At 39.4% G+C, this 22,389-nt stretch overlaps 1 protein-coding gene across 4 annotated transcripts in view; it reads right to left on the bottom strand.

Moving 5' to 3' along the window:
- Nucleotides 1-22,389, bottom strand: part of CCDC7 (coiled-coil domain containing 7) — a 149,245-nt gene that overhangs the window by 86,465 nt on the left and 40,391 nt on the right. For all 4 annotated transcript variants that reach the window (XM_053359539.1, XM_053359538.1, XM_053359537.1 and 1 more), the window contains exons 19-31: nucleotides 21,948-22,278; nucleotides 20,715-20,772; nucleotides 19,812-19,937; nucleotides 17,977-18,048; nucleotides 16,339-16,446; nucleotides 15,451-15,564; nucleotides 11,273-11,392; nucleotides 8,003-8,125; nucleotides 6,672-6,791; nucleotides 6,260-6,385; nucleotides 3,826-3,945; nucleotides 1,561-1,686; nucleotides 907-1,026 (exon numbers count right to left, since the gene is read on the bottom strand). In XM_053359539.1, the coding sequence (XP_053215514.1) occupies nucleotides 907-1,026; nucleotides 1,561-1,686; nucleotides 3,826-3,945; nucleotides 6,260-6,385; nucleotides 6,672-6,791; nucleotides 8,003-8,125; nucleotides 11,273-11,392; nucleotides 15,451-15,564; nucleotides 16,339-16,446; nucleotides 17,977-18,048; nucleotides 19,812-19,937; nucleotides 20,715-20,772; nucleotides 21,948-22,278 (1,664 nt within the window). The remainder of the gene's footprint in view (nucleotides 1-906; nucleotides 1,027-1,560; nucleotides 1,687-3,825; nucleotides 3,946-6,259; nucleotides 6,386-6,671; nucleotides 6,792-8,002; nucleotides 8,126-11,272; nucleotides 11,393-15,450; nucleotides 15,565-16,338; nucleotides 16,447-17,976; nucleotides 18,049-19,811; nucleotides 19,938-20,714; nucleotides 20,773-21,947; nucleotides 22,279-22,389) is intronic.

Consider the following 22,389-nt stretch of genomic DNA (forward strand, 5'->3'; position numbering starts at 1 on the left):
AGCAAGCGACTTAGGACTAGTTTTGATGATTAAAATGGTTACAAGGAGCACATTTGAAAATGGTTCCTTAAATGAACTACTAGCTGTGCAGTATAACCAGAGGAAAATACACACTAGAAAAGCTGCCATTGCTGTTCTGTGGGTATGGCCCTAAAAACCGAAGACTCACGGGCAAAGACATGAGTTAAAAGGAAACATTTTTAAAAGTACATTACAGGAAAACCAATTTAAGTTGTTGGTAAAATATACATTTTGACCAGCAGAATCTGCAGTGCTTAGCAGTTTCCCCACTTCCTAAAGTATAAGACCCTAGCTTAACAGACCCACAGAAAGAGGAACAAGTGCAGATCTACACTCATGGTTTTTAACATTAAGGAAGGATTAAGGAATGGTTTCAATAACATATATGGACACATGACATCCTACTTTTAAGATTCATAATGCGTTATTAAAATGTGACACCAGAGGACGCAGCAGAGCAACCAGCAGCAGTTTTGATGAACAAAACCCAAGGTGAAAAACACTTTAATTAATAAGTATGCCTTGTGACGTTTTAAAATGACATATCTAACATCATTCTAACAACGTTAAACAGATCAGTGTAGATCTAGCCCAAGTCTCCATTCCTTCAGATAATAGGTGCAGATTGGCTGCTGTGAAAAAGATGAGACACACTAGGGTATAAGCTTGTAAAGTATAAGCCTAAAAGTGTAATCATGACTCTGTTCAAATTCAAAATTCAAAAATATTTCTGATTAGCAAGCTACCACTAGTAATATAAATAAATAAAATCACTATCCCTCCTTCCTCAATGAACATATTTGTTTATGAAATCTTAATTAGGCATAAATCTGTCATTTATTATTTCTAGGTAAAAAAACATTTGAAGTTTTGTGCCTTTTTTACCATTCGCACTGTCTGACTGGAGAGGTGCAAGCGTTTCTGCTTCTTGTAGATCTTTTAGATTTGCTTCTAGTTTTTCTTGCAAAAGTTTTTTCTTCTCAGATAATGCAGAACGTTTCATTTCTACAAGGAAATGCCTCAGAATTATTATAAATGACTATTCCAAAGTTGTATTTAAAATTTGAAACAGTTTTGATTACTTTTCAAAGTAAGTTCTGTTGAAATCAGTTCTCTTTACTTCTGTGTAACATGGAAAGAGTTGTGCAATGGATTTGATGGAGTCCTGGGCCAAATCAGGCCTATTCAGAGGGATGATGCCACCTATTCATGGATTCAGGAAAAGTCCTCTCAAGGATTTTGCTTCCTCTCCAGAGAATTGCAGCTCGTTGACTTTCAAACACACAGAAACATGACAACCCAGACTCTTAATTCCAGCCAGCAAAAACACAACCTTAATTATCACTCAATAATACATCACTCACTTTTTCCTACTTGTTGAATATATTATCCATTGCTTATATGTAGTTATTTAACTGGATGGATTTGCTTACTATGCATTTTGAAAGTTAGGTTTGTGTGAGTGCTTAATAATGAAGAACATTAATTTTCCTTAGTTACCAATCTAATGACAAAAGAGTATACAGTGGATGCAATTACCCTGAAGTTGACTTTTTCCAACAATGCTTGAAGCAGAAGGTTGCGCCATTTGCAGATCCTGCAGGTTTGCTTCTAGATGAGCAGCCAGCACCTTTCTTTGTTCTTTAAGCTCTTTTATCTTTTTATCTGTGGAAACACAAACACTTTGTACATTTATTGGACTATATATATTTGAAACTAAATAGTACTTTCTGCTTTTAGATAATAATCTGCTTTTAGCAAATGTACCAATGAACAGCTATGTAATATCAATCATTCATATGTATATCACACTTGATTATCACAGGTTTATGAAGCAAATTGCAATGCTATAAAATTACAAAACAAACTTATGAAAACACAAAAACCATAATAAATGTTTAAAGCAAAGGACATAGTTAACAATATCCATATGGTAATGGGCTGTGACAAGCCACACTGGTGTGGCAGGAGAGGATGACAAGAGTGGCAGAAAGAGTCAAGGATAATCAAATGAACATTTAAACATCTTAGTGTAGAGTAGCATAGCATAGTATAGAATAGTATCTAAATGTGGGTTTTTTTATTTGCAGAATGTGCATAGATACATTTTCAAATTGAGAGAAAGAGCACCAAGTGATACCAAAGACAATCCTAGTTGTGATCCAGAATCACTGTTTGAACAGAGTTGCTGGAAAAGACTTGTTTGACACCAGCAGCAGGCCTAACCAAACCTCCCAAAAAGAAAGTTTGTTGACAATATGTGGATAGTTATCTGAGCCTTGGTTTTATATGGACTACAGCTGAAGCTTCCTGAAAGGTACCATGGGTACTCCTCTTAAAGGGGCACTAAGGCCTCCCCTATGCTAGCATTTCCATGTCTTCTGGTAAGCAATTCATAGAGTGGAGTTTCTCAGGCCTATCCGGAATACTTGCTGACTGCAGTGTTCGGGTGGAAATCGTCAAAATGTCCAATAAAACCCAAAAGGCTATTTTCTCAGATTTTCCATAAAAATAGCTCAAAAACGTCAATTTTTAAAGCTCAACTTAAATATGGCAACCCTAATAGAGCCAATTCTGTTCTATTTGTTTATTCTCTTCTGTTTGTTAATGTTTGGGCTTGAGTGATAGTTTCTTTTAGTGTATCAGAACAGTACAGCAGCTGAACAGCTTTTTAATGAATTGATAGCAGTAGGTCATAGAAAAACCAACTTTAAAAGGGTGAAATTAATTTACTAGCGTTAGAATCAATTAGAATCAAGTTAGAACAAGTAGTTAATGAGAGCTTCTTGGTGAACACAATCAATTTAGTGTGGTGTTAAAAACAGCTTTGGGGGAAGTGAATCAACTAAAGACAAAGAAGGAGAAAAATCACTAGGGAAAGAATCAATTGTACTCTCCACAGAATAATTAATTAAGCACTCAAAGCACTGTATAGGAAGTAATTAAGCACGTCACGGGGGAAATAGTTTGGGGAAACTGCACCAAACCAACCTGGTGCAGTAAAACTTCTCAAAACAAGTGAGCAAATCACTCGTAAGAAGTGAGTTGAGCAAAATGATATTGGAGCTGGTGGTGTCCTGGTGTTCCCTGGAGAAAGGTTATATGAAAAGTTTATATTTTAAAATTGGAAGAGTAATCCTAAATTAAGGAAAATTCCAAAAAGCAGCTGTCACAGCTGAGAAAATTCTAGACCTTGGCCCCACAATCTAGATGTCCCAGGGTGAACAAACACACAGCAAGGCCTTACCAACAGATTTTAATGCATGAAGGAAATTACACTGGAAGACATGCCCCTTTGGATATCCTGATCACAGGTCACTAACAGTGTTCAGTGTTAACATCAACACTTGCATGGGAAGTAAGAAAGAACTCATCAGCACCCCAGTAAAGGACAGTAGATCGGTAATCCCTCAGAAGCACTGTCTACAACCTCCTCAGATTATGATCTATCAGTGTAACCAAGGAAGCTTTGTCCCTAGCCAGAGTTTATATTACAGTGTAATTCTATAGCAACCAGCTTAATATTTGTAAGTTTTCTTACATAGTACTTCGTGTTTTAGCTAGTATTATTTGAACTTGAATTAACATTAGATCTTGATCTTCCCTACAAAATAATCAAGAAGTGTGCCAAAAGTAATTTACATGCTTTCTTTTTGTGTGTTTTAAAAGTTACAGAAATCTATTTTTGCCACTTTTTGTTTGCTTGTTTTAAAGTGATACAAGCCTACGTGAACCTGGTAAAGAAAGATCTAAGGTTTCCATGTTTTAGTTTGACATTAGAATATAGCATAACTTTGTACTTACCACTCACACTTCCTGGTTGGGTACTGGCAAGAGTTTCAGCTTCTTCTAACTCCTTCATATTTGATTTCAAACTTGCAAGCAAAACTTTTCTTTCTTTTGAGAGCTCATCTATTTCCTTCTCTGTGAAGTGAAACACGTGAGAACTAAGTGAGAATGTTCTCATGGAGATAAAAATAATACAGGGAGCAGATAAGTGTGCAGACAGAAGCATATTTAGGGTTCCTTGCACCCTTGAAAAGGAGCTGTATCAGCAAATGCTGATTGATGATAATCAGAGTTTTTGTCTCATGGCACATTAAAGGGAGCATGAAGTATGTTGTCATCCTTGCAAAATTCCAGAGCAGGAGACCCAGTGAAACTAGAGGCTCTCCTGCTCTGTCACAGTGGGGAACTGCTGCAAAGCAGGACCTTACAATGTTAGTGGGGATGAGTTAGGAGGCAGCAGCTGCTGTCACTATACAAGGCTCAGGCTCAGTTTGCTTCTTGCTGAAGCCATGTCAAAATTCTGCCCAGCATTACATCAATGCTCGTCTGACATGTGGTACCCACAACACATTGCTCTGGTTTGCAAATGTGCTTATGGGTCTTAAAAAGGGTTGGCCACCACTTGGGCTATAGGAATGATACAATCACTATCGTTGCTGTTTATCATTTCTTTCTCTTTTGTTTACAAAGTGCTTTATGCAACTTTTATCTCTGTGGGTTGGTGCCTTGCTCCCGGGGATTCAGCAAGAGTACACGTTTGGTAAATAGCTTACACTACAATCCCTTAATGGTCTGCTCAACACTAAGGGCCCCTCCAGTCATCTTTTTTGCAGAGAATTCATCATGATTTGTGTTCGCAGTGTTATTGGGGGTATTATATGCATTGCCTTAAATATTGTTTACACCTGCAAAAATTTTGGGGTAGTCCTGATGCTTCTCTTCCAGTCAGTGCATATTCTATAACTTCCTGCTGAAATTGTTTAACTTTTCATATCATAAACATTCTTGGGGTAGGTGTGAAGGGCAGATTCCTGCTTCTGTTGCACTCTTGCCCATCCGGAATGTGGTAGCATTAGGCAAGCATTGCAAGAAAACATATAAAGCAAAATAAACACACCATTGATACACTAGTATCATGCCAAGAGCATGTTGCTAAGTACAACTGGAAGAGCAGAATACAACAGGAAACCACACGAAGGGAAAGTGCCCTTGTGCTCAAATCCTATTTGCTGGTTTCTCAGAGTCATCTGGTTGTCCGCTGTGAGATAAGGATGCTGGACTAGATGGGCCATTGGCCTGATCCAGCAGCCTCTTCTTATGTTCTTAATTGCAGCAAAACACCAGTCTGGGGGAGGGGGCAAGTCTTCTGGAGTTTATAATGCTAAGTTGATTCAGTTTTGCCCTTCCCTCTCTCTCACACACAAAAACACCCTCTTTTCCAACACCACATTTGCAAAACCAGAACAAGAACTCTGATCAGTTAAAAGTTTGAGCAAAGCCAAAAACAACACCTGGCTGTGCTTCTAGGCACTCTAAACCCAAGGAAAAGCAGTTAGGTTCCAGATGGTGACTAACAGTATGGAGAAGATACCAACACCACCCACGCTCATTCAGCAAGTTTAGGCTTGTCATACATCTGGAAAATTCTGGACATATTCAGAAATTGGATGCCTAAAATGGCATCTGAGGAGAATTTTTGAATTTTAAAAGATGTCTGGAGGTTCAGAGCTGACAGTCTAGGCATGCGTGGGTGGGCGAGGGCAGCTGCAGCCAGGGAAGGAGGTGAAGAATGCAAGGCTGTTGCCTCCCAGTAAAATGGGACAGCGCACTCCGTCGGCTGGGGGCCGGCAGCCACAGCCACCTCTGAGCGCTCTCTGTCTCTCTCTCTCAGGATAGCTCAGCATGAGACTCTTAATCTCAGGGTTGTAGGTTTGAGTCCCATGTGTTGGGAAAAGATTCCTGCATTGCAGGAGGTTGGACTAGATGATCCTAAGAATACATTCCAACTCTGCAAATCTAAATCTAAAATCTCTCCCTTTGGGAGAGCCCAGCTGTGCAGAACTGAAATATGCCTGCCGCCTGGTGCCTAGCCAACCCCAGAAAGAGGAAGATTAAACAAACAAACAAACAAACAAACAAAGCTGAAATTGAAAAATGTGTCCTCTTTCGGGAGTTTCCTTAAAAAAAGAAAAAAGATCTCTTGAAATCATGGACTTCATCATCGGGAAGGATTTCTTCAAGCCAATAAATCCATTTGGACTGACTCGAGGAAATTTCAAGGAATACTGTATATATATTTTTTAAAGATGCATTGCTCATGTTATTTACGTGGATTGAATTCTGCATTTTGAAAGTTGGGTTTGTGGGAGGGCTTAATAGTGGAGAACATGAATTTTCATCGGTTACCAGTCTAATGACAACAGAGCATACATACAGTGAATGCACTTACTCTGAAGTTTGCTTGCTTCAGCAGGTTCTGGAGCAGAAGCTTGCGCCATTTGCAGATCCTGTTGATTTGCTTCTAGATGTGCAGCTAGTACCTTTCTTTGTTCTTTAAGCTCCTTTATCTTTTTATCTGTGGATACACAAACACTTAGTACATTTAGTGTAAGATATATATTTCAAACTAAATAGTACATTTTTGCTAATAATCTTCTTTAAGTAAATGTGTCAACAAGCAGCTATGTATTATCAGTGAGTCATATGCATATCCACTTGCTTGTTCTAAGCTCATAAAGCAAGCAGCAATGATTTATTTATTTTTGTAAAATAGAATAAAATGATGAAATCACATCAAATGTTTAAAATATTAGAATGTGCTTCAACCTTCAAAATGAGTTTTATGTGGAGATTGTACTTACCACTCACACTTCCTGGTTGGGCAGCAGCAAGAGTTTCTGCTTCTTCTAACTCCTTCATATTTGATTTCAAACTTGCAAGCAAAACTTTTCTTTCTTTTGAGAGTTCATCAATTCCCTTCTCTGCAAAGTGAAAAATGTAAGAAGAAAGTCAAAACGTTCCTTCCCTCACTCCCTAAGAATCCGAGGAACTAAAGTCTTCCCCTTACAGAGCTACAATCCAAAGAAAGAATAATTGGTCTGACCTAAAGTGTAGTTTTGAGAGTGAGCTGTCATATGCAATGGAATGGCTGTTCACTTTGTTGCGAGAAACTAGACGGGAGCAAAGATTTGTGGGAAGTAGGACGGACTCCCTCAGTTTTCTGGATTCGCCAATCAGAAAGTGCTAACTGAGTCAGTAAAGAGAAAAAACACCTGCCTACTTCCCCATACCTTGGCTCTGGAAATTTCTATAATAAAATCCCTTAATTGCTAAGTATCTGAAATGTAAGGAACACCCATTACATTGGATACGACTCCCCACAAACTAAAAAGGAAGTAGTGTTGGCAGTTTCTATGATTGCGAGTGGGTAGGAAAGAAGCATGCTTTGAACGTGTTTTAAATGTATGGCATATACACAGCCACATATAGTTCTCCATTTCACCCCGTGCCTATGTCCACCTGCTATTATTTACTAACAATTTGTTTTGGGGAGCCCCTTAGATTTCAAAAGTTGTATCTACTGAAACAATCACCATCACTTCATTGAAACATCTTAAAGCCCTTGTTCTGTTATATGTCTACAAATGTCCAGACCTGTGCTTTTTCTTTACCTCATTTCATAGAGGGTTAACTGCTAGATGACTAATGACAAGTATTGCTGATGTATGTATAAACACTCTGTCACATTAGGGGATGTTGAATTTTTAAACTTTCAAGTTTCAAAAATGTGCTAATAAGTTGTAATGTGACTTGGGAATTCAAAATATATTTTGGTTAAATTAATATAATTTAGCTTTGCTTAGTAAGTAAAATATGTGTAAAACTGCACAGAGATCATTAAAAATGATTGCCAAGTACTTGCAGTTATTATTACATTATATTATTATTTCAGAAGGTAGAATTAAAATTCTTTGGTTTTCCAAAAGTAGTTTATGTGTGTCTTCATCAAATGAAGACTTACCAAGCTAATAGCTATCCAGTCACAAAAACAGCAGATTCAAATTCCTCACACCCCAAAACATATTTTTAAGATCCCTCACTGAAAAAAGTAAGTTTTACCCCTATAACAACAGGCCCTGTGTCACATGCCTATGTGATCTTTCTGTACCTATCCCAATTATTCTGCATTTACCAGGCTTAGCTTTTTCTTCCAAGACAGCTGCAAGAGCTTTTGTAGTTTGCAGGTCCTGCATATTCTGCTCTAAATCTGCTGTCAACAGTTCTCTTTGTTGTAGTAACTCCTTCACTTTGTTCTCTGTAGAAAAAGAGACATTTTTATGCTTGTAACACCTTTTAATGTTGTTACACATCTGGGGTAACAGAGTTTGAATGTGCAAGGGAACCTATAACTGCTAGAGTTAGTGAATGTTAGAAATTAATAAATGGTAGAATTTAGATAATATTTGGAGTACTGAAGGGAAGATGTCAGCACCTCAACTGAGACAGAAGTTGTTAAGAATGACAAAAGGTTCTGGAAGAAAGTCATCAATGGAAACCATCAACCAGGCTCTGCCAGTGAGGGAAGGAGGATGAAAGGAAAAGTTGTCCTTTAAAAAACAGAGGTCTGGAGGAGGAGCAACAGACAGGTGGGGAGGAGTTGCTAGGAGGAGGGGTTCTTGGAAAGAAGGAAGTGGGCAGAACTTCAGGCAGAGGCCATTTGGGGCAGAACCATCTTGGCAGGCTAGGGCAGCAGGACAGAGATGGCATGCAGGCTGCCTTGGACTCCATCGCTGCATTGCCATGGGGAGCAAGCTCCTCTTAAGATGTACCGTAATCCTCTGAACTCTCTCCAAAGTAGACCCAGGTGTAAATATGTGTACAATAAACCACAGAGCCTAGGGCTTGCCGATCGGAAGGTCGGCAGTTCGAATCCCTGCAACGGGGTGAGCTCCCGTTGTTCAGTCCCAGCTCCTGCCCACCTAGCAGTTCAAAAGCACGTCAAGTGCAAGTAGATAAATAGGTATCGCTCTGGCGGGAAGGTAAATGGCGTTTCCGTGCGTGGCTCTAGTTCACCAGAAGCAGCTTAGTCATGCTGGCCGCATGACCCAGAAGCTGTCTGCAGACAAACGCCGGCTCCCTCGGCCTATAGAGTGAGATGAGCGCGCAACCCCAGAGTCATCCGCGACTAAACCTAATGATCAGAGGTACCTTTACCTTAACCTTTAAACCATATTTCTTAAATACACTAGTCTCTGCTGTACCTTGATTTCCCAACTGACGTGCTACCCTGGATGAGTGCCTAGTACCCCTGGAATCTCATGCAGCTATTTGGCAGAGATTGGAGTGGCATGTAACAATGTATTACACAAAAAGGTAACTTGAATTATATACAAGGAAACCTTTCTATAATCAATCATGTTCTATGGTGAAGAAACTTGGGGAGTTTTTTTAGTTCTGAGGCCTAAACTGCCACTTTTAATTGGTCTTTGGACCTCTTGCTAAATGATGCTTATACAGTGTTACCTCTGGTTAAGAACTTAATTTGTTCTGGAGGTCCATTCTTAACCTGAAACTGTTCTTAACCTGAGGTACCACTTTAATGGGGCCTGCCGCACTGCCGCCATGTGATTTCTGTTCTCATCCTGAAGCAAAGTTCTTAACCCGAGGTACTATTTCTGGGTTAGCGGAGTCTGTAACCTGAAGCATCTATAACCTTAAGCGTCTGTAACCAGAGGTACCACTGTATATGTAATCATTTGGTCACACATACATATGGATGTGTTTATGATTTCTCTCACTGACTAATTGATATAACTCTCTTTAAATTCACCCGGTTTCTAAAACACACATGAATTTCCTTCCCCCATCATCACTTTCCTCGCCATAATTATTTGCTTAGGAAAGCACTCACAAACTGCTAAAATGAGTTCTAATTATTAGCTGGTCTCTGCCCAGCAACAAGGATGGACCACCCACCAGTTTTCAGATCCGCTAAATACCTTTTCCCTCTGCCAACTGACCCTCCTCTCTCTTTTACTCTCCTTTTTTTAAAAAAAAAGATATTTATTAAAGTTTTATAAAAAAGAGAAAATTACAAAATAGAAAAAATACAGAAAAACAAATAAGAAAGTACATAAAATGCAAAGATACACAAAAATTAAAATACAGAAAAAAATAAAAAGACAAAAAAAGTAATTAAAAACGAATCAGTTTTTCAAATTTTAAATTTCCTTTGCTTATTTCCTTGACCTCCTCACATCTCCCTTTTTTGTATTCCCATTCACATAATTAAATCAGCAAATCCTTACCCTCTTTCTTTTATCTTAACTCAATATCTCAACATGTTATAACCTTATATTTTCATCCGTTATCAGTCCCTTTTTTACATATTCTTGTTAACCTTGTTACTAAGATCACTTAATTTCTAACCAACATCATTTAACATTCATTAATTTTACAATATTTCTGCAAATAGTCTTTAAATTTCTTCCAGTCTTCTTCCACCAACTCTTCTCCCTGGTCTCGGATTCTGCCAGTCATTTCCGCCAACTCCATATAGTCCATCACTTTCACCTGCCATTCTTCCAGGGTGGGTAAATCTTGTGTCTTCCAATACCTTGCGATGAGTATTCTTGCTGCTGTTGTAGCGTACATAAAGAAAGTTCTATCCTTCTTTGGCACCGATTGGCCGACCATGCCCAAGAGGAAGGCCTCTGGTTTCTTCAGAAAGGTATCTTTAAATACCTTTTTTATTTCATTATAGATCATTTCCCAGAAGGTCTTGATCTTTGGCCATGTCCACCAAAGGTGAAAGAATGTACCTTCAGATTCTTTACATTTCCAGCATTTATTATCGGGCAAATGGTAAATTTTTGCTAGCTTGACTGGTGTTATGTACCACCTGTATATCATTTTCATAATATTCTCTCTTAAGCCATTGCATGCCGTAAATTTCATACCTGTGATCCACAACTGTTCCCAGTCAGCAAACATAATGTTATGTCCAACATCTTGTGCCCATTTAATCATAGCAGATTTAACCGTTTCATCTTGGGTATTCCATTTCAACAGCAAGTTATACATTCTCGAAAGTATCTTTGTTTTGGGATCTAACAGTTCTGTTTCCAATTTTGATTTTTCCACCTGGAAGCCAATTTTTTTATCCAAATTGTAGGCCTCCCTTATCTCTTTTACTTTCCTTCCTAATGTCTTGTCTTTGATTATACAGTATCCTTAAGGGCAGAGCCCTTTAATCCCTAATGACAACAGCAGCAACAACAAGTCACCCACCATGAGTAATTGTCATTTTAGTGGTTCCCACAGACACACATTACACCAAAGGCCCTTAGAAACCTAGTCCAGGTTGACAAATGGGACAAGGCAAAAGAAGGCAAAAGAAGACTGGGGCAAAAATTATAGAATGTTACATGTAAAGAAAACATAATTACCTGACAGTACTTACCACTCATTTCTGATGGCTGGGTAGCTGCGAGAGCTTGAGCTTCTTCCAAATCTCTCATATTTGATTCCAAGTTTGCACGCAAATGGCTTCCTTTTTCTGTCAGCATGTTAATTTCATTGTCTAAAAGCAACACATGACCATGAAATTCCCTGATATTAGAACATTGGCCCATCCAGTATTGCCAACTGCGACTAGTAGTGACTCTTCAGGATCTCAAATAGGGGTATTTCCCTGCCCTATCAGTAGCAATCAGTGGGTCATGGCAGCTTTGTGCACCTAGCTTCAAAACAGCAAATGTTGCTGCTGCTTACCAAAAGGGAGGGGGAGGACTGAGGCACAGGGAACTTAATGCAGCATAGGCACACAGGGGCAGCAGGAGCATCTGAGGCTCTTGCGCCTTGCCCCTTGCCCTCTTGGTAAGCAGCAGTGACACTAGCCATTTTGAAGACTGGTGTGCAGTGTCGCCCTGCCTTCACCATCCCAGAAACCGCTACTACAAAGTATGCCACTATGTTCTGAGTCATGTAATGCCATTATTCACTGAATTTCATCTATACTGAAGTGTATCAAATTACTATATACATTATAGTATGTACAGAGCCAGCGTGGTGTAGTGGTTAAGAGCGGCGGACTCGTAATCTGGTGAACCGGGCTCGTGTCCCCGCTCCTCCACATGCAGCTGCTGGGTGACCTTGGGCTAGTCACACTTCTCTGAAGTCTCTCAACCCCACTCACCTCACAGTCTATATATATATTGTCCAGTAGCACCTTAGAGATCAACTACCGGTAAGTTTGTTCTTGGTATAAGCTTTCGTGTGCATGCACACTTCTTCATATACACTGAAACAGAAGTCACCAAAGAAGTCAGTGTTTGTCGTGGGGGAGGAAGGGAAAGGAGATTGTTAGCCGCTTTGAGACTCCTTAAGGGGAGTGAAAGGCGGGATATCAAGTCCAAACTACTACTCCTCCTCCTCTTCTTCTTCTTCTTCTTCTTCTTCTTCTTCTTCTCCGCATTTGCAGCATGTTAATCTTATTTAATTTCATCTTCACCAGTAGATAGCAACTAGGTCCAATTTTGTTACAGTTGCCTAATATAAAAAATCAAGGACCCTCTCCAGAGGTTGAGGGAGGATTTACCCTCTCCCGTAAAGGATGTCCACTTCAAACTCCAGGGAGAGTCTCTTGCCAGGCAGAGGCACAGCAGGGCTTTGCTGAGGCTAGTCAGGTGCTGCCCTCAAAATAAAGCCCTGGTTAAAGTAAAGGTAAAGGGACCCCTGACCATTAGGTCCAGTTGCGGACGACTCTGGGGTTGTGGTGCTCCTCTCACTTTACTGGCCGAGGGAGCCGACGTACAGCTTCCAGGACATGTGGCCAGCATGACAAAGCCGCTTCTGGCAAACCAGAGCAGTGCACGGAAACGCCATTTACCTTCCCGCCAGAGCAGTACCTATTTATGTACTTGCACTTTGAAGTGCTTTCGAACTGCTAGGTTGGCAGGAGCAGGAACTGAACAATGGGAGCTCACCCTGTCGTGGGGATTTGAACCACCAACCTTCTGATCGGCAAGCCCTAGGCTCAGTGGTTGTTGGTTTTTTTTAATAAATTTTTATTAACCGGCCAATCACATCGAATCAAACCACATCACATAAATTCCAAATTACAGTGCCGAATTTTTAAATTTTGTTGGGGGGTCCCATACTTCCAGATCCGAGGAAGGATTCTGATCTAATCATTACTTCTGCATTAATGTCCAAATCAGTCCAAATAAGTCCAAATAGATGTTCAAACAGTCCAAACACATATTCATAGATCTTTCCAATCTTATCTTGCTGTTTCCACATCACTTCTTAATCAAATATTTTCTCTTTGTCCTTTATGGTCTCTCCTGATGGTCTCCTTAAGCCGATATACACCGATAATACTCCTGCGTAGATTTCCCGTCGTGGACCTCAATCCAGATAGTTCCCATAAATCGTCACCTTCGGAGATAAGATCACTTTTTCCCTTGTAAATTGATAGCTCTGTCGTTCTTAAAGCCTCTTTGAGGAGTCTCTCCCACGATATAAACACGCCTCTTTCACTGTCCTCCTTCCAGGCTTATTCCTCCGACAGAGCTTCCCAAGATGGCGACGACTGCATTTTTGACTGCATCAGAACAAAGCTCTTATACATTCCACAGACTTCTAAAAACATGCTTTGGTTCGAAAGTTTATCTCCACACAGCCTTAGATTCACAACTTAAGTCCTTACTCATTTCTGGCTTTTGACTCTTGAAGGGAGGGGATTCTTGGGGTTAATCACATGAGTAAAATAAAACGCTTTTCCCCCTCCCCCATCAGTCATTTGCCATACCGTATCTTGACGTATCTTCTCATAATTTAAATCTTGTTTTTCCAGAGACCTCTTCTGTTGCAGTATTCACTCCTCATTTCCTGAAGTATGTGCATTTCCTTCGTGCCAGATTGTTTCTTTTGAAGTTCTTGCAGCTAGTGGTGCAGATCAGAGACAGCGTCCAGGAGTGCCGAAAACCCACAGGAGGGTTTTGTGCCTAATGCCCCCATCCCCCTCAAAAATTCGGGGGTTGTATCGGGCACAGCAGGCATACGGCCCCACTCACAATCTTGAGTGGGTTTTTGGGAGGCTAATTTACTCCCAAAATAGCCTCCTAGGCTCAGTGGTTTAAGACCACAGCGCCACCCGCGCCCGTAAAGCCCTGGTTACCACCCACTATGTCGATTTTTTATAACTTAAGTAACACGTGTGTGTGTGTGGACTGCATTATGCCAGGAAGGAAATTTAACGCTTTCCCACTAGAACAGTAAAAAGAAGATTCAACAATCAGATTAGCATAAAACAAAAATGGTAGCAGTTGCCAGGAACGGCTGAGTGCAAAAATTAAAAAATAGTAGCAATAGTATTAATTATCACTAACTGGAACTAGAACTGGCTGAAAATTAAGTCAATTGACATTGTAATATCTCAAGTTCTATGGGATCAAATTGGTTCCCCCCCCTTTTTAAGCTTTCCAAGCATTTGATAGTCATTTATATCTTTTTAAAATATTTTTTTGACAAAGTAATAAGAATAAATAAATAAATAAGAATAAAAATGTGCACCCCACTCCCAAGACCATTCCATTGTAACTATCCAACCTTTATATTTCGCCCATATCTCAATGATGTTTCTCAATAAGAGATTTTCAATATTCTGCCACCATTGCCTGTTTGGTTTGATAAAAAATATATTCACTGTCAGGACTGGTCGTTGTCCTCTTCAGATCACCACACAAACGCTTCATGTTCTTTTATAACTTTTTATTGCGTATTAACAAAATAATCTTATAAACAGTTCTTAACTATTATTCCTCAGAGTCACTTATTTCAGATACCTTCTGAGCTCTGCTTCTCCGTGACCAGCCACTCTCAAAATGGCGAAGGCGCCTTTCCCTTCGTTTTCCTGCTCTTTTTTCTAACCTCCTGGCTAGAGCTGGCTTGTATCTCCCCTCCTCCGAATCTCAGCTAGAACTTAACCCTTGCCTTTCCTGTGAACAGCCGGTCCCTCCCTGTTGTTCCTCTTGCTCCATTCTATTAGGTTCACTGCTCTCCTTCCCCCCTTGGGGAATGCTTTCTCCCTCTGATAAACTGAAAACTTCTAACTCCTCCCTGACATTCACCAACTTCTCCCTCATTTCCTGTGTATCACTCTCTAACCATTCTAGTGCTCCTTGTTCTGTTATCCCATCTATGATATATCTTAACTTGTTTGCTATAAAATATAACTTTATGTAGAGGACACCCAGTCCACCCAGTGCACCCCAAAATAAGGAATTGGCCAGCCAAAATACTCAACATTGTTTGCATTCCTTAAAAAAGATTGGTCTGGCTGCAAATTTAAGCCATCTTGTAGAGGTGTGGTGTATGATCCTAGGTGGCATAAAGCTTTTTGTGAGCACACACCCTAGCTTTTTATTTATTTATATATTTAGGATCAATTGTTAGTTTAAGTTCACATGCTTAACAGTGTCTTGCACCAAAACTGTTTCCAACATGCAGTTTTATGTTTTCAACAGGCTTTTCCAACTGGATTAAAAGTTATTAATTAATATCAATAGTAATAATTTTCATTTAGGAGATTTTTGAATATGTTTTATAATCAAGGTAATAGGTTTTGATACTCACCAATGTCTTGTTGCCCTGGTCTAACAGCTTCTGCTGGTTGAAGAACCTTAAGATTAGTGTCCAGATTTGCAAGTAAGGCTCTTCTTTTCTCTGTCATCTCATTCATTTCCTCCTCTGTGGAAGAAATAAAGTTTTACAGCTTATTTAACCACAGTAATGAGAATATTCATGCATGTTGCTGAGTGGTGAGAGACTCTAGAAGTGCCAGCAATATCCAGGGTTCCAATTCTTTGGAATGAAGCTATTGGAAACTGTGGTATCTAGGATATATGGTTTTCTTTCCACATATTTACAATCTGAGAATAAGATTGGACTAATAGCATTAACGCTATAACAGATATTGCTTTCCCATTAGGCTTCTGAAGGGGGGACCCACAAAGGCATAGATTTGGTTCCAGCATACAAGTCAATCCGCTGTGCATTTCAAGCTCCCACCTTCAGATGAGACTAAAATAAAGACTAGTTCTTGGCCTATTATTCTCCTACCCCTAGCATGACAACCAGCCAGATGAGTGGGGAGGAACCTTACCCTCTCCTGAAAGCACTACTAGTCATTTGTCTCTATAGCAATATATGTGTTCTTGACCAACTCTTTAGACATGTAAAAAAAGGTGTTTACAGGCCCAGCTAGGGCCACTAACTTAACAAAGAAACTGGGCAGCTCAGCAGTTCCTTCTACTGTAGATTACAATCTTATAGTTCCAAGACCAAAGGCATGATTGCGACCCACAAGCATCATCTAACCCTCCAATCCTATAACAATACTAAGCATTTTATGCATGCAAATTCTGGAGTCACCATTCTATCATTATATTCTTTGACACTACTGAGCCATTAGTCTGCCCTAAGCTAAACATTTATTTGCTGTATGTAGCTTGTAGAATCTACCTGATAAGCCATCTTCAGGAACATGTGCTTGCTGTAGAAGCTGGAGAGTTGATACTACATTTGACAGTAGCTGCCTTGTCTGTTCTGTTTGCTCTTCTTCTGGTTTACCTACATGTAGTAAAAGGTTTTGTGTAATATAGGGAAAATGTTCTCCCCACACTTCCAATTACTGTATTTTCCAATTACTTACCAAACCTGCCCAAACAACATGCAGAATGCAATTTATATATTCTGGTTTATCACATCCTTGGAGGAAGGGGAAATGCAACCACTGTAATTTTCAAAAATGGGGATTTAGCAAACATGACTGACATGTGGTATGTAGCCTAGGATGTCAGGTTGGTAAGACTTGTATTTTAGTATTGTTTGTATTTCTTAGCAGCCAAAGTACTGCATGTGGCATCCTATGTGAATTATCAGGTCTTTTCCAGTTCTCCACCTTTCCCTTTGCAGCTTATTCTCCCTACTGAAAAATTGCTTTTGAAGGTAAAATTACCCCCTGGAGTAGCATTCATTTTACACACAGTTATTTAAAAGAAAATGGAAAGAGAAAGACAAAGCTGTTTCTGGCCACAAAGTGTGGGGGGGACCCGACCCAAGGAGTGCCTACTGTAGGTAGCGCACCCTCATGAAAGTACCATTTTCTCATATGATGATTGCAGGATCCAGGTCAGTTCATATGCAAAGAGACAGTCCTTGAGGTATTGTGCTCCTGAACCATTTAAGTCTTTATAGGTCAAAACCTATACCTCAAAGACTGCCTCTCCCCAATGAATTGACCTGGACTCTGCAATCATCATCTGAGGCCCTTCTATGTGTGCCTCCTCCACAAGAGGTCCAGAGCACAGCAACTCGAGAATGAGCCTTTTCTGGAGTGACTCTCTGCTTATGGAATGCTCTCCCCAGGGAGGTTCACCTGGTGCATTTGCTATGTAACATTAGGTGCCAGGTGAAAAGTTTTCTCCATCAACTAGCCTTTGATTAATTAATCTATGGCCTTTTAAACAGGGGGCAGGTGTTATTGTTTCTGTTTGCCATTATGGTATATATTTTTGTGTTTTTTCTATTATAACCTGACCTATGATCTTTGGATGAAGGGCAGTATAGAAATTAATTTGTTGTTGTTGTTATAAATTCAGTGAATTTTTAAATTCAATAAATAATAAATAATAAAATAATAATTGTTGTTATTAACTGTTTTTTTAAAAAACATTGTTAAAAAGTGGATTTGTTGCACTGCTGTGACAAAGAGCTTTAATCCACTTAATTGTGCAAACCTAAACATCCAGTATACAATTACACCCCTCCCACAAAATAATGACAATCTTAAGGTGATTAAAATAAGTGTGAATCCAGCACAGTGATAACAAATAAAAATGCAACCAGGCCTTTGGCTGATTAACATCTGATACCCTTTTAAATGTGTTGTAGGAGAGGGGATTATTGGTTAGTTTTTATTCTTATTTTTATTATGTGTTTTGTGTACTTTATATTGTATTTTTATGCTGTGATCTGCCCTGAGATCTATAGATGAAGGGCAGTATACACATTTAATAAATAATATCAATAAATGAAATTATTTTTTTAAAAAACTGTCAATCAATCATTAGCTCCTTACATTACTGAGTTTCCACTTACCAAGTTGCTGGAGTCCATCTGGAGGTATCAGCTGATTTAGTAACTGAAGTTTTTGTTCATCTGATAATAATTCTATTTTGTTGGCAAAAGCAAGTTACAGAATAATTAGGAAATGTGACAGAATGAAGTACTACTTTTTTGTGATCGGCTAATTATATAATTATAAAACAAGTCTTAGAAAACAGGCATTCTTAACCCTTCCCGTACCAGTTGCTATAGTGACATCCTTATCTGTTGCAAATAAGACAGAGACAGTTACAGAAGGCTATACTATCTACAGTTTGTAGGGAGAAATATGTAAAGGCTTGCTTTATTTACATTATATTTGCACATTACTGAATCTTGCGACTTAATTTTTTCTAATGTAATCTCTCTTTACAATAATCGTATTGCTTGTGCAATACCCACATAGACATATATCCAACTTTTGCAGACAGAACTCATATAACTTGCTTTTAAAGAGATCAGATGGATGCATCTCATTTTTGTATCTCCTTAAAATTATGTTTAACTAAACATATGCCTTTGGTAAGCAAACTAACTAGCATACTGCATTACCACTGTGCTAATCCTTCCGTAGCTAGCCATAATCTCTGTTGGGTGAATAGGATGCCCTCCATTCACTGTAACGCAGCCACCCTCACAGTAAGTAAATTCTTCTACAGTGGAGGAGGACTTGTTGGTCTGACCTGGCAACCTGGATCTACCCCCCACTGTGGTAACCATATTATAGAGTATTATAGTAATGGGCATCATAGGCCTGGATCCATTGTACTGGATTCATTGTAATGCATCCAGAAATGCATCAGACACTGCATCATTGTCACTAGTCCTAGCTCTTTGATGAACACCTGTTTGATTCCATGATGCCTAGCATTGTGAAGACTTGTACTCTTCAGGGTGGTTATTCAGGGAAGTTGGCTCTACAGTGATGAGAGGGATGTTACCATTGCTATGAGTGGGTTGGGGCCACTTGGCACTGGGCACTGGAAGGGATATCCTCCATTTTTGTGTACCCTAGATGTAACGTCTTCTGAGAAATCCAGCAACAGTCCTGGCTGGGGCTGTCACCTTCCCATAGCATGGGGAACAAGCTTTTCCTGACCCCTGCTGCTTTCTAAAGCTGAGCAAAAGGAAAGACAGGATACACAAGAAAATGTACAGATATTAAGAAAGTAGAGGGGAACTGCAAAAAACAACAACAAAAAACAACAGAAGATAGAAACTGAATCCCTGATGTCTGGAGCTAGGCAAAACCAGAACTAGAAGGGTGCCTTCCACACCACTAAACTGTGAACTTTGGCCTTGCCTACTAGAGTGGATGGGAAGAATAATCCAGCTATGGTGCCCAATGTGGTGCATCCTCCTTTTCAATCCACCAAAGACCCCTGTATTATTATTTTTTAAAAAACTGAAGCTATATTATTTTGTTTATTGTTTGGTTAGGAGGTAGGGGGGTTTCGGTTTTGTTTTGGTTTTTTCTGCAAGGCGTTGCCTTTTATTTTGTCTGTGTTTTGTTTGCTTGGAGAACACCTGAGCATTGCCAATTTTCCTTCTGTGAAATTTGTATGTTGAGATGCCTACAACAGTTTCTTACATTTCCAAATGCACTCCTGGGCCCTCCAAAACTTGGAACCACAGGTCTAATTTCAGGGTTCCGTGTGCAGATGAAAGAATGTAATGTACCTGATGCCTTCTGACTCCCACTTAATCCTTTAGATATAGCCTAATAAAGTTGCAGACCTCCAGCGATGTCTACAAGGCTGAATCTACAGCCTGAATCTGTACAAGCACATCCTGTACCCTTAAATTCTCAGGAATCTGAATGTACTTACCCATGCCTTTGCTAGGCTCTAGCAAAAGTTTGGCTAAAGTTTCTGCTTCAGGAACTCCTTCCAGCTCTGCCAAATTGTTTGCAAGCTGATCCATTTTTTTAGTAATCAAATTCTTAGTTCCACCCTCTATAAAGTAAAACAAAGGGGTTTTGTTGTTGTGTATGTAAGGGCAAGGAGAAATATTGGCAATATTATGTCTCTACAGGGCAGGAACAGTTACAGTTTCTAATAAAACAGTGTTATCCATGCATTCAGAAACATAAGGGATTGTATTCAACATAGCTTGCCTGACAGTATTATCTCCCCTCTCCTCACACACTGTTCTGGGGGTTCTCCAGAAGCAGATTTGAAGATGGTGCAAATGAAGGAGGGGAGAAGTTCCATTGTCCTGCAGAATCTCATTTAAAAGGTTTTTTTTTTTAAAAAAAGCATTATTTTATCCCACTCTTCAGCTAAAAAGATTCCCTGAGTGTTTTATATAGGAGCTGCAATATAAGTAGTCTGTAAATGTACACATGATCTAAAAGACATGACTGCAGAGGAAGGAAGAGGACAGGAAAATAAATTCAGGCACCACTTGTATAAAGTTACAAAATTCTAAATGGAATAACAAATGAAACACTAAGATCCTGTTTACATTGGAACTAGCACAGTAGAATTTATCTCTGAGTAAACATGCCTAGGTTTGAGCTGTAGCACAGCTATGTACCATCCTAGGATATATACTATGATGGGTGTTATAAAATGTCCTATATAAATTAAACTTTATAAAAACTAATTTAGGAATGTCTGTACCAAAATATTTTTTTCTACACAAATTCTCCTGTTCTCCAAAAATTCCCGATATAATGTTATTGCATGTCTTAACCATTATTATTTTTAATTACAGAAGAGAAGAATTACCTTCAAGTCCTGAAGAATCCATGTACATTTGTGGGATTTCTTTTTGTAAAGTGGAAGCCTATGGAAAACAATGGGGGAAAATAGAAAGGAGAAAACATCTCATTTTTCTACTTTCTTGGAATGCCTCTGAGATATGTTAATTTTATGAGAAGAAGGGATTGTTGTTACATCTATTTCAGAGAACACTCTCAGTTTGGGTAGGGTTGCCATGTGTCCAGAAAAACCTGTACTCTTTTTGGAGGCCAACATGCCCATCCGGGCAGATTTTTACATTTAAAAGAAAATGTTCAAGTTTTTTTGGGGGGGGAGGTTAGCTCTGGCTTGGGTGGCTTGGGTGCAGGCTGCTCTGCATGTCATGGCCCCTGCCAGCCTGAGCTAGGAAAGGTGTGTGGGCGCCCCCACATGCCTCTTTCCCCAGCTTGGGCTGGCAGTGGCTCGGGCTGTCCTCTTTTTTGCTCTTCAATGTATGGCAAACCTAAGTTTGGGTGTAACCAGTAGGTGAGTGTTGGGGTGAGTTTTGGAGATTGGGCCCCCTCCAGTGACTTCTATGGAAGAATTTGACGTCCCCTTTTTGCCAATGTCATTTCAACAGGTTACCAAGTCACGTGAGCAAGTTGAGAGGAATTTGCAATAGCTGTAAGTCTTTGTTTGCATGTCCCACAACTTTTGGGGGACTTACACCAACATAACTTACATCAACTGAGTCCTGGCTGAGCTGGAGTGAGGAACCTAACTCCAGCATAGCCCCAGCAGACCCAGATCCAAACTCTCTAATCCTGGAGAATCTTGGGTTTGGACTGGACTGTTAGTGTCTCATTGCTAATTTACTCAACACTCACCAATTCATGTGCACTTTTCATTATGTGTTTTAATGTCTGGTGATATGAACGTTTTTCTATAATTTCTAATCAGTCATCGGTATTTCACAGATTTAAGATCTTACTGTTGTTTCAATTATCAAATAATAAACATGAATGTATTAACATTCCATTAGTACACAGGCATTCTGAAATGATAACATGTAATATTCTCAGAACTATAATTAAATGTATTGTTTATATTCTAATATTTTATGTACATAATAACAGTATCTGCTGCTCATATATAGCTATTTTTACCAATATATGAATACAGCCAACTATATTAAATTTTTTCAGTAAATAATAATACTACACCACGTCCTCTTTGACATCAAGTATTCTTCTCATTTGCTGTAGTAGCAGCTGTTTGTACCTGTTCTGGACTGATAGCTGCTGATATCCTTTTAGTATCTCTCATAATTGTCTTAGGTTGAGCTGCATCTTCCATTTCGATTTCTGGAAGAAGCGATGAAGCTTCCTGCTCACTGGTGGGCAAACTTCTTGTCTCTTCTGGGACATTAAGTTCAGGAGAGGTGGTTTTTCTTTTTTTTAAGTCAGGTGGAAGCACTTCCTCAGGAGACTTATCTAAGGTTCCTGACACAGTTTCTTCCACAACTTTTGTTAAAGCAGGCAACTGCTTTTCTTCAATTGGAGGCGATGGTGAGGATTCTGAAACAGGACTGCCATATGTTTTTTTCTCCGCACTTTAAGATTTAAAACATAGGGATTGTCAGCTAAGAAAGCTTAAAAACAGCTGTTACTTATTCCCCTCTGCCGCCACCCAAATAAAGTTAAATGGAACCAGTAAACTTGTA

Source organism: Podarcis raffonei, chromosome 12, assembly GCF_027172205.1.
Source record: "Podarcis raffonei isolate rPodRaf1 chromosome 12, rPodRaf1.pri, whole genome shotgun sequence".
In the NCBI taxonomy this organism is placed as follows: domain Eukaryota; kingdom Metazoa; phylum Chordata; class Lepidosauria; order Squamata; family Lacertidae; genus Podarcis; species Podarcis raffonei.